This window comes from Canis aureus, chromosome 11 (assembly GCF_053574225.1).
Source record: "Canis aureus isolate CA01 chromosome 11, VMU_Caureus_v.1.0, whole genome shotgun sequence".
NCBI lineage: Eukaryota > Metazoa > Chordata > Mammalia > Carnivora > Canidae > Canis > Canis aureus.
In genome coordinates, this window is record NC_135621.1 from 61,753,206 (window position 1) to 61,765,490 (window position 12,285).

Genomic DNA, 12,285 nt, shown 5'->3' on the forward strand with positions numbered 1-12,285 from the left:
AAATAAATATGTTCTCTCCATTTATTCAAGTCTTTTTTAAATGGCTCAATAAAACTTAGTTGTTTTCTTTATTTCTGCACATTTCTCATTAGGTTTATTCTCAAGGATTTTGTATTTCAGATATTATGTATAAGTGGTTTCCAATTGAGATTTAGCTATATTTTAAGTGATATTTTCCAGTAAGTCCCACCTGGTAGTTAGCTTTCTCTCTGTGCTGTGCAACTGAAGATTTGAGTTCAAGTATTTTCAAAGAGTGAGTTCATTTTTTCATCTCATGGTTTTGTTGTTTATGGATTTAATAAAATCATATATTTCTAAAAATTCCACATTATGGTCATCTGTCCTGATCCCACCTCTCCCTATTCCCTTTATCAAAATAATTAATAGAATTTGTCATTTGCATTTATACAAAAGTTGCTTGTCTGTTGAACATTTTATCAATCATCCACCCAGAAATACACCATGACAATTAGTTTCACACCATTCAAATATTACAAGTCAGTTGAAATTAATTTTTGAAGAAAAAAAGGAACTGTTTTCCTTTTCAAGCATATAGATAAAAAGAATTTTCTATATTGTGTCTGGCAAGGAAATAACTCATTCCTTTTTTAAAGAAATAGTCTAAACAATGAAAGGTAAAGCCAAAAGAAAAATCACAAGATCTTAAATTAGAAAATACAATAATGTAAGTAGAAAATATCATAGGTACAAAAATAATTCAGATCTGTACAATATACTTCTTCTTGTATCATATGTATATTTTATAGATTTGGTTTATATAATTGCCAGAAATACGTTACATAAGTCAGAAATAACCCTGCAAATCCTAGGGGTTTTTTTCTGTTTATTTGCAAAATTTCAGGATTTAACAAATGTTTCTTTTACTACATGTATTGCCATTGCTTTTCATGTGCACATAGTATACTCTTCTCAGCTCCAGTGCAAGACACCCACACCAGATACTGTCTTGGAGAAGGTCCAGGGCTCGGAAATATAATTTATCCTCATTAATCACTGTACGTAGGGTGTTCTGGGATGAAATCATTTAGAGTGTACTATATGTTATAATATGAATAATCTAAAATTACCACTGTGACTTCCATTTGAAAAACTGTAACACCTTCTTGGTGAGGATTTTGCCCCCCAAATAAGAATTATTGATAAAATTATGTCACATTAGCTGTACAGGTCCAATAATCCCATGGTGTTTTCTAAAAGAAGATAGTCAAAAAATAAAAATAAAAGAAGCTGGTCAGTTAGACCTGTATGCTTTTTTATGTCTCACATGGCAAAAATAAAATCCCTCTCTTACTTGATTTGTTTAGTATGTATCCTTCTGCTTCTCTTGATGATGTTAATGAGTAATACAAATAGCATGCTGATAGTTGGTTTCAGAAGACCCGTTTAAAAAGATGTCCACTTCTGAAGTGGGATGCTGATATTTTCTCCCTTCTTTTCTGCCATAGGAAAACAAGCTAAAAACAAATCCAGGGAAAATGTTCCTCATATTATATTAGGGAGGTGGCAATATTTCCATACTGAAGTGGGCTGGGGTAGGGACAAGAGTAAGGAGCAGTGTAGCTCCAGCCAATGCAAAGGAGACTCCCGTGGAGTCAACGACACACTTGTCTTTGAGAACTTGAGGGTAGGTGGCTTTAAATTAAATATTAACATTTAAAAAAATGAGGTCTTGGCTGGCTGTCACTACACAGAGGAGACCTAAATTGGGCTGTGGCCCTGAGGTCCCAGCTCCACTGGCAGACACTGCACTGAGAGAGGACGAAGCAGTCTGCCTGTAGTGGGAGGTGGGCTTGCAACTTCATTTTCCTCTGACATGTTTTGTTGGCTGATTAATAGGCTGACACTAATTTAAGTCTCAGCAGACTAGAATGTTCTGTAACAGTATAGAGAAGGAGGGGGTTAGGGGGTTGGGAGGGGGATAACAGAATGTGAGATGTCTCAGATTTGGGCCCAGGGAAACCCAGGGCATATTTTAAAGACCTTACCCGCTGGCAAATTGAGAATGAAAAAGCCAGTGCCTTAAACAATTAATTTTGCTAATCATGCAATCTAAATTGTCACACTTAAGTATCTCAGTGTTGACCTGTTTAGACAATACGCCTTAATCCACAGGGGAGTAGTTTCAGTAGATCATGTTTAAGTTAGCTAATTAATATCAAAAGCAGTGTGGAATTGACTAACAGGTAATTTAATCAAAAGATAATTAAAACTATTGAAATTTATAAATTATTATTTAATTAATATTAGTTAATATTATAATTTTCAAAGTCTGAATTATGCTGATTAAAGGGTTCTCTCATAAATACCACTGAAAATTAATTACAAATGAATATAATCTGCTGAACATCCTCTTAATGGACTTCCAGCTATTCTTGACTTTTGCAATAAATAAACATTAGACCCCATACTGCATCCCATCTTCCTGAATGTATTAAGTATTCTGAAAATATTAAGGCCATTAACTCCTTGGATTTCTAAGGGAATTGACACAGACAGTAGCACCTTTAATAGCAGAGAGGTTGATTCTTTTGTTGCATTATTAGGTGTCAGGATATATAAGGTTCTGAGAGTGGAGCTCAACTAGCCATTGACTATTTGGCGCCTCTGTCCGTGCGGCTCAATCAAATTCCTTCCTACTCCACTTTAGAGAAGTTTCCAGAAGATAGGTGGGCAGGAAATTGCAGCGGAGGGACAGTTCTGATCTGGAAGGTTGCCCTAGGGCCTTTGCTTTCCTCTGTACTCTGCTACAATCCCTACCCCATGGGTGACTTCGTTAGGAATGAATTGAATCCAGGAGGGTATGATTGGAGAACTGTGAAAATCAGACCTTGTCAAAGGAACCCAACAGCTTAAGATAGAGTTGTGTTGTATTTGCCAAGAATAGAGAGAGATAAAGGGGAAGCGGGGGGTGGAGGGGGTGGTAGGTAGGACTAGATATTTTCTCCCCTCTTATCTACCATAGGAAAATAAGCTAACAACAAATCTAGAGAAAATGTTGTTCATATTATATTAGGGAGTTGGCAATATATCCATACTGAAGTGGGCATATACCCTCAAGAGCACTGTGGAGACAACTCTTTATTGCTGTTTCTCCCAGTATTTAATTTTTTGACTGTTAAGGGATCTAGAAAGAGGAAATGGAAACCAGAAAGCTGAGCCAAAGGGAACTCTCTTTGGTCATTGAGGATTTGTGCTATTAACCTTTCCTAATAAACTGGAAATGGAGGGCCCTCCGCCTGCCCCCACCTCCAGCGTATAGTATCTAGCACTTTGGGGGTGCCCTGTAAATATAAAATGACCTCTCTGCCTATATTTATGAGGTAGTTAGATGCTGAATGGGATGTCGCATAACCTAATACTACATATAGAAGCCCCTGGCTGAAATGTATATGCAGTAAAGACAGATTTACAGCTGCCTTGAGTTTCCCTTTGAATTTCCAAGATTTATCGGAGCTTAAGGTCTCAACATTAGTTTACGCTGCCAGAGCATTCTTCAGAATTCATGCTAGAGCAGGATCTTGGGACTAGTGCTGAATTTCCTTTGATGAACATATGCTTTTGGTCTCCCGTTTTCTCTGGAGACTGTGATTGAAATTGAGGGTTATGGGCTTCATTTTGTTTTAGTCATTGACTCTGGACCACTATCAAAAATCTCTTTCTTAATTGGAGCATTTTGGGGAAGCTAATGAAGGAAAAATCTTGTCCCTTAAAAATTGAATCACAGCTGCAGATAAGACTGACATATTCAGTTCTTAGAAAGAGGCAATCAATGTTGCATGCGTCAGGTGAGTTCATTTCTCGAGCTCAGCTTTAATAGCTTATAAAGAAGATTGATTAAGTTCTTGTCTGATAGATCAATAGTAGAATGAAACTGAGCTTCCCTCCTTCCCTTCTAAAATGTGGATTCCTGATTTGCTTAAAGGCAGAGAAAAGGCAAACATTATTTGTGTGTTGCTTTTCTCCTCCAACTTATTAACGGCAGCTGCTATAAACAGGCAGATTTTTTTTTATTAAGTTACCTATATTCAACATTTGAGAAAGCTCATTAATTTACTCAATAAATAGTCTGTTTCTTTCTGCTTCTCTGAATGGTTCTGGTCTAGATAAAGATGAAAGTGGTAACACTGAGAACTTAAGGAAACTTCACATGAGTTTAAACCTTGAGATTCCAAATCTGCTGTCTGTTCTGGGTAGTGAGTATTAGCAAATAAGTGTATGAACTTTTGAGTTTTATACATTTCTGTTCTATTTTTAATGTGGAATATTATGTTTTTTTCTAAAGTAATAATTTTCTTTAATTATATTATCAATATAAAATGCATATGCAGACTGTACTTATGTACCTATTCCCCAATTTAGTTCATTCAGTTTACATACTCATTTTCAGATTTTTTTGTTCTTTCTTTTTTTATCTCTTTAGTCTGTGGAATCATGGCAGTTGACATTAAACTATAAAGCGTGATGATTAGGCAGATAATTATCAAATGTTTTCCAACAAAGATTAACTTTATCAATAGAATTATTTTTAAATGCCATAATTTCTAGTTACTATAATATATTGGGCAGATTTTTTCTGCTTCCTAAAGTAAAAATTACATGAGAAAGAATATATTATATGAACAGATATACGTTACTGGACAGTATTGCAACCATGATTTATTCGAAGGTTAAACGTGGTTTGTTAAGAATTCAAAAAGCTTTCTGGGTGGGTGAAATTCTTTTTCTACTAATTTTGCATCATCTCTTGTTATACAGTTTTTCATCTCCCATGTATAGTTTTTGTTTGGCTTTATTTTGAAGGACCAGGGCAACCTTCTTGGCCTAACTGCAATAAATATTTCAAACTTCATAGGATCTTAAAGGAAAGAAATACTTTAAATTTTCAGAAATAATTACTTAAAATAACAGTATAAATGTTGTTTAAAATTACATTTAAATGATTTTTATGTTTTAACTGAAATTGATAGCACAGAAAAAATGTTTTATGTTACAACAAAGGCCTTTTTATGGTACTATAAGAGCAAGCATGCAACTTTTTTTTTTATGATTTATTTGAGAGAGAGAGTGCAGGGTGAGGGGCAGAAAAAGAGAGAATCTCAAGCAGACTCCCCTTTGAGCATGGAGCCTGATGCGAAGTTCAGCCCAGGACCTTGAGATCATGACCTGGACTGAAATCAAGAGTCAGACACTTAATGGACTGAGCCATCCAGGGGTCCCAAGCATGCAACTTTTAGTTATATATTGTTCTTACTGATTTTTAATTAGTAGCATAAGTATGGTAATATGATAGGGAAATATTTAGGATTCAGATCCTTTCAAGGTCTTAGTAACTACAGGTGGTGTTTACATTTTACATTTCCTTCCGTACTGTCTTATCAGATAATTTTTTGGATAAAAGTCCTCAGCCTGATGGCACAGAGTAAGGTTTATGTTACTAATGTCTTTTAGTAAACATTTTATCTATTACACATTTTAATTAAAAAAGGCTTGGGGGCCCTGGTTGTCTCAGTCGTTAGAGCATGTGACTCTTGATCTTGGGGGCATGAGTTTGAGCCTCATGTTAGACATAGAGATTACTTAAAAGAATGTAAATTAAAAAGGCTCAAGAAATTAAACATTGACTCTATAGGGAAATACCTTTGCCTCTTCCCTTAGAATATGTGGACAGAAGAGAAATATGACAAAGGAAATTATGTTATAATTTTTAGATGCTTTTATTTCTGTTTAATTTGAGCAGCTTATTGTCATGTTTTAATTAACATGAATTAGAATACAGATGGTGATTGTGAGTATATTTTAGGGCTCCAGTATTTTATGATTATAGCTTTATATTTTCTCTGCTTAGAAAGTTTTATTTAAATGATGCTAAGAGGGTAGATCTTTTGTTAAGTGTTGTTATCACTAAAAAATAGTATTAAAGAGTGAGTGCAGTAGGAAACTTTTGGAGGTGATGCCTATGTTTACAGCATGGATCGTGGTGATAGATACTTATCTCCAAACTCATCGAGTTGTATACATTAAATATGTACAGCTTTATGATTGTTAAACAAAGATATAAATTAACTCCTTTTCAACTGAAAAAATATTCTGTGTGGATATTTCTCAACCTTATCTGAATCTCTGGATCATTAAGCTTTTTACTATAAATATTGTAACTCCCCTTAATATTTTGAGATGAAATTCATATTTAATATAACTTGCTATACACATAATTTGTTTTAAAAATCAACAAAATTCACTAATTGTAATGAAGGAAAAGGAAAAGGAGTTTGAATTTATAATAAGGTAATATGTATATCTGGAGTGAAAGATTGGGAGAACTACACCAACAGATGGAACAAAGTTGACCAAGACTTGTCATAATGGCTATGATGGCGATGACTCACCACTGCTGGTAGTGCTGTGATATGTTGGCTATTCAGACACAGGAGTGGCTTTGCCATCAGGGATGTGCTTTACCAAATGATGAATAGCTCTTGGTAAGGTTATGGACAAAATAATGTGTAATCTTCCCTTGATTATGTGGTCACTGCATTCCCAGAAAATTCAGTTCATGCTAAATTTGTAGCAGAAATGCTTTGTGTGGTTGTGTCAAATGGAGTTATAGCCTAGGCTCAAATCATTATAAATGGGTTTTTCTACTACATGAATGTGTTGCAAGACAATAAAAAAATATTCAGGATGTAGATTGGTTTTTTGTTTTGTATTAGATTGACTCACTTATTACAAGATACGTAGCATCCTGGCTTCCACCCACTGACTGCTGAAAGGATCCTCTCCATCACTGTAACTACCATAACTGTCCCCATGTTTTCCAAAGTGACTCCTAGGGCTTTCCATTAATAAGCACATGATTACCAGTGAGTACTACTATCCTATATGAAGGAGAGAGATAAGTGGCCCTACTCTAAGCTGAGTATCATTGAGTCTTTACTATTTGGGTTCAATTACAGTAAGTAAATAGGCTAAATTCACACAAATATAAAATATGATCTCTGTCAAAAGCTTTATTTTGGACTTTAAGGTACTTGAAATTATAACAGACCTTCTAATTAGAATGTGACCTTTTCTAGATTTGTAATTTTTAGGAGAAAAATTGTTATTTGGAAATTGTGCTAAAAAATCCCCCCAAATATTGCTAAGAAACTGTCATAATCTCAACCAAAGACATGCCTTGAAGGCACGTGACTTCAGCTGGGAGCTAAAGTGAAAAGGACAGTAAGACAAAATATACAGAGCTAGTAACCTGGTCATAGTGGAATATAAGCTGGGTTCCTCAGGATGCAGATTCTGAGACAGTGTTTGGTGGATGGAATGTTTATAACAGAATGTCCTGGGGCTCAACACCAATGTAACGAGGACTAAGCAGAAGGGGAGTTCTAGCTCTGATACATACCTGATGTCTACTTAGGATGACCTAATAGAGAGCTCTAAAGGTAGGATGACCTTTCAGTGTTGGACCAGGATGTCTCCCAGTGATCAGTCATTGTGTATGCAGCTCTAAGAAAGGAAGGGGACTTAAGGCCACTGTTTGGGAGTTAGGAGATCCCTGTAAGTACTGAAAATTGAAGACAGCTGACAGCATACCTGGCAGCTATGACAATTTGCCTTTTAGTGAAGGATATCTGGATGGCATATCACAGTATTTACCATATAGGTCCGGTCATCTGTCCAACTGGAATCCCCAAATCCAGGTTAGCAGGATACCTATGGGATCCAATCCATTGTTTGAGAGGCCATGACATCAAGAATCTCTGGGGTGAGTCATATTAATAGCAAATTATCCAATTAACATCATTCCAGAATAATAGTAACTATACTGAAAGAGGGACTGTGAGTATAGAAGAGTCCAGGCACAGAGAACCAAGTCCAGGGCCCAAGCAGATAAGCTGAAGTTTGGGATGAAGCTTCAGCCCCAGTAAAGAAACCAAGCAACCAAGGAGCTGGAATACCTGGAAACTGAAGCAGAAGGCTAGTCATATAACCTGGACAAAGATCACAAGTTCTGGGGAAATAGGCTGCAGTCATCAGGAACATCTTAAGGCCCCTGATTTCGGCCGGGGGATGAGGGGGTGGGTGGGAGTGGCGGGGCGTGGCGAGAGTTAGGCTCCAAATCCCTATGGCTGTGTCAGGATTGGCTCAAATATTGCAGTCTTAGGGCCACTGAAGATTTGTATTACTGTTGATTGTGTGAGGCGAAATGGGCAGCAGCTAAGAGAAAAGAAATACCCATCATAATGTGCACAAATACAAACAGTGGAACTCCCTGCACTTTGAAGAAACAAGTTTTGGTTGTAGCAATATGCTTAGCAAAGTGGCCTTTCTGGGCACTTTTCAGAGGACTTGGAAAAGCCAAATAGCTTTCATCTCAAACTGAAGAAATCTGAGATTTGTGCCTTATTAAAGAGAAGTGACTATGGAGCAGGAAGGCAAAGGATTAAATTCCAACCTTAACATTTCTCCTTTTGGTTGGTGTACAACCCAAATTCCTCCATCTGGATTTTCAGGTCCTGCACAATTTCACTTCGCTGACTTGTGCTGCCTTATTCCCTGGGCAGCCCTGTATGTGTGCTCTGCAAACTGCCTTCTCCAAGACCTCTTTGTGGCTCCCTCAGCCCTCTGCCTCTCCTGTCCCACCCATCTCTTTAAGATGAAATCAGAACTCACCTTTTTGGAGGTGACATCTGCTCTCCTGTCATTGTATTGGCAAAATGGAATTGCTCTCAACTTATTTCCTGGATGCCAGTTTTATCTTTCCAGCTAGCCTCTTAAAGGAAAGGATCATGTCATAAGTTTCTTTTGTGCCTTTCGCAGAACTCAGGAAAGGGCTGGGCATCGGGTGGCCTCTGGGTGAACACTTAGAAATTAATCCACTGGGTTGGCCTGAGAAAGCCTATTTCAAATGATATCTCTTCAATTTATAGACATAGATTTGCTTTTAAAGATGTCCTCATAAGATCTCATGTTTTCTTAAATCTGATGGTAATGGAAATATCTCCTTATAAACCTTTGAAAAAATGAATTCCTATCAGTATAAACCTCCTTCCTTTTTAAATGAATATGTGCTTATTGCAGTCAAGATTTTAGGTCTCTTTGGGAATTGACTTCTGTCTTATTCCAGTGGGGCAATGTCATCTGACATCTGAATCTCTCTTAGAGAAGCCTGCCTTGCCATGTCTCCTAGGGTTATGACCCAAAGGTCACTAAGTGGTAGTATAGGGCAACATTAGTTATTCTCAGAATGTGTTTCTACAGTAAAATCTGAAGTTCAGGCTTAAGAAGGCATCTTTTGCTCATGACATCTTGTTTTATTTGTGTTATTTAATTGGAGATAGCCTTGTATTATTAAGGACTCCTTCTCTTGGACCAGATGCTATTTCTTTTCTTAAAGTTCAATTCCCCAAAACACCTATATTCTAATAATATCAACTCCCTTTTGTGAGACCTCAACAATACGAAGACTCATGTAGTAAAATAAAGCAAAAAAGGAGGATATGAAATGCCAGAGTTTTTTAGTTTTGTTTTGTTGAAATTTTAGATCGTAAATTTAGGGAATAAGAGGGTGACTTTGAAACAAAGGCTCGGAAGAAGTGGAATAAGAAGCCACATGAACATTTGGGGAAGAGCATTACAGGCAGAAGCAGAGGCAAGTGCGAATACCATGGGGCTAATGGCCAGATACGTTTGCCTACCACTTCTATTTGGTTGATTTTTAATTAAGAAAATCTCTTCAAATTCCAGTAATGGAAGACAAGCATAGGTAGTGAGGGAAGTATTGGATTGGAGTCTTCTATAGTTTTGGGTTCTTGTCTCACTTCTATTAGTTACCATTTGCTAAAAGCTCAGAGTGCCAGGCATTGTGATAAGACTTTTCTATGCATTGTCTCACTAAATACTCACCAGAGCCCTATTGCTTAGGTGCCGTTATTCTAAATGTGTATAAGTCTACATGAAACTTTAGGTTAAATAATTAAATAACTTGCCCAAAGTCCTACTGTCAGAAAGGAGAAGATCCGCTGTTCAATTGTATCAGATATACTGTGGCTTTTGATATCAATCTTATAGTCTTCCTTCTAAGACTAGTTAAAACCCTTAAATCCTTGGGACCTCCTGGGTGGCTCAGAAGGTCAAGTGTTCTACTCTTGATTTTGTCTCAGGTCATGATCTCAGGGTTGTGAGATTGAGCCCCGTGTTGGGCTCTGTGCTGAGCAAGGAGTCTGTTTCGGATTCTCTCTCTCCTTCTCCCTCTGGCCCTCTCCCACAACCCATGCACATGTTTGTGCTCATGTGTTCTCTCAATCTCTCTCTATCTCTATCTCTCAAACAAAATAAAACACCTTACATCCTTAATCACTGTGGCCAAGGGAGGACTTTTGATAAAGCACAGGAGCCTTCCATGGGGGGGTCTCCTTGTTTCAAGGCCTCTACTGCTTTTTTCCTACTTGCTTAAAGTGAGACTCGAAATATTAGGATTTTTGTTGTTGTTCTTCTTCTTCCCTTTATATTTCTTCTCCCCTTTCTCCTCCTCAGACCATCTGCATCTCCCCCTGCCCTATTGTGTCACTAACACTAATATCCTATGTGGACGCTTCCATGACTTTCTCCATGTTCATATAATCATATATAAACATATCTATTCCCTTTGCTTTACAAAATAGAATTGCAGTATGTGGACTCCTCTGTATGTTGTCACATGACATTGGGGAAAAAGATCCCTCCTATTCAGTTGATCTTCAGCCATTTCCCTGTTGAGGGCACTTTTGTTTGTTTCTAATTCTTTATGGTCTCAGTAAACACTTTGTCTTTTTTTTTTTTTAATTTTTATTTATTTATGATAGTCACAGAGAGAGAGAGAGGCAGAGACACAGGCAGAGGGAGAAGCAGGCTCCATACAGGGAGCCCGACATGGGATTCGATCCCAGGTCTCCAGGATCGCGCCCTGGGCCAAAGGCAGGCGCTAAACCGCTGCGCCACCCAGGGATCCCAGTAAACACTTTGGTTACCTACTGATGTTTTTATTTCTAAGATTCATTCCCAGAAATAGGATTCCTAGAACTAGGGTATGTAGTTTTAATTTTTATAGATCTGTCTGAATTATTGAAAAAGTTCTGGAACAATTCCCATTTACAGCTTTCACTGTTAAATGAAACCATTTTTCTGAATCCTCACCAGAAGTAGGTTTTACTTCTCTATGTACGATTTTCAAATCTGGTGGACATGAACTGTCTCGTGGAATTCACATTTTCCTGTCTGCCATGGGGGTTGGATGTATTTTATAAACTTAAGTTTTACTCTTTGGTGAAATGTCTGTTCAGATGCTTTGTACATCAGTTGGGTAGTATGCCTTTTTTTTTTTTAATTGAGGTGAAACTCATATAACCTAAAACTAACCATTTTTAAGTGAACAACTCGGTGGCATTTAGTACATTCCTAATGTTGTACAGGCCAACTTCTATCTAGTTCCAAAACATCTCTATTGCCCTCTCCAGACCCTATATCTATTAAGTGGTTATTCCTCATTTCTCCTTCTCCCTAGTCTCTGGCAGCCACCCATCTCATTTCTGTCAATATGGATTTACCTGTTCTGGATATTTCATGTGAATGGAATCACACAATATGTGACCTCTTGTGTCTGGCTTCCTTCTCATGGCATAATGTTTTCAAGGTTCATCAGTGTGGATGGTAGATCCCTTCGTTATCAATATGAAAAGCCATTTGTGGATTTAAGTCTTTTTTTAAAAATTTTTATTTATTTATGATAGTCACAGAGAGAGAGAGAGAGAGGCAGAGACATAGGCAGAGGGAGAAGCAGGGTCCATGCACCAGGGGCCCGACATGGGATTCGATCCTGGGTCTCCAGGATTGCTCCCTGGGCCAAAGGCAGGCGCTAAACCGCTGTGCCACCCAGGGATCCCTGGATTTAAGATTTTAAAACTTTTATGTCACCTGGATAGCAAAATCTTAACATATTATCTGCCAATGGATTTTGTTATAGAATCATTGGTCGTTCAAAAATTGTAAGTGTTACACACTTGGATATATCCAGCTTTTCTTTAATCTCTGGGTTGGAAATTCAGTCTCTAAAGTTTCTTCTAATATTTTTACTGGTTTAGGTTTACATTTAAATTTTTAATCAAACTGGAATTTTAGCATATGATTTTTTTAACTCAGAGGGATAGCTATTTGCCTTACTATTTTTTTTAATTATCCTTTCTTCACTAGATTGAAATTGTATCTTCCTGTATATTCAATTCCCACTATTAA

General features: G+C 37.2%; 2 protein-coding genes across 25 annotated transcripts in view; one reads left to right on the forward strand and one right to left on the reverse strand.

Moving 5' to 3' along the window:
• The window catches only part of LOC144324197 (uncharacterized), a 258,348-nt gene that overhangs the window by 204,826 nt on the left and 41,237 nt on the right, over positions 1 to 12,285 (reverse strand). The window lies entirely within an intron of this gene.
• Positions 1 to 12,285, forward strand: part of LOC144324194 (uncharacterized) — a 580,701-nt gene that overhangs the window by 53,908 nt on the left and 514,508 nt on the right. For 11 of the 15 annotated variants that reach the window (XM_077915477.1, XM_077915475.1, XM_077915478.1 and 8 more), the window contains exon 1: positions 7,484 to 7,780. The exons of the other annotated variants lie outside the window; for them this stretch is intronic. In XM_077915477.1, the coding sequence (XP_077771603.1) occupies positions 7,618 to 7,780 (163 nt within the window). In that variant the 5' untranslated portion in view covers positions 7,484 to 7,617. Of the gene's footprint in view, positions 1 to 7,483; positions 7,781 to 12,285 lie in introns of those variants that run through there. 15 annotated transcript variants of the gene reach the window in all.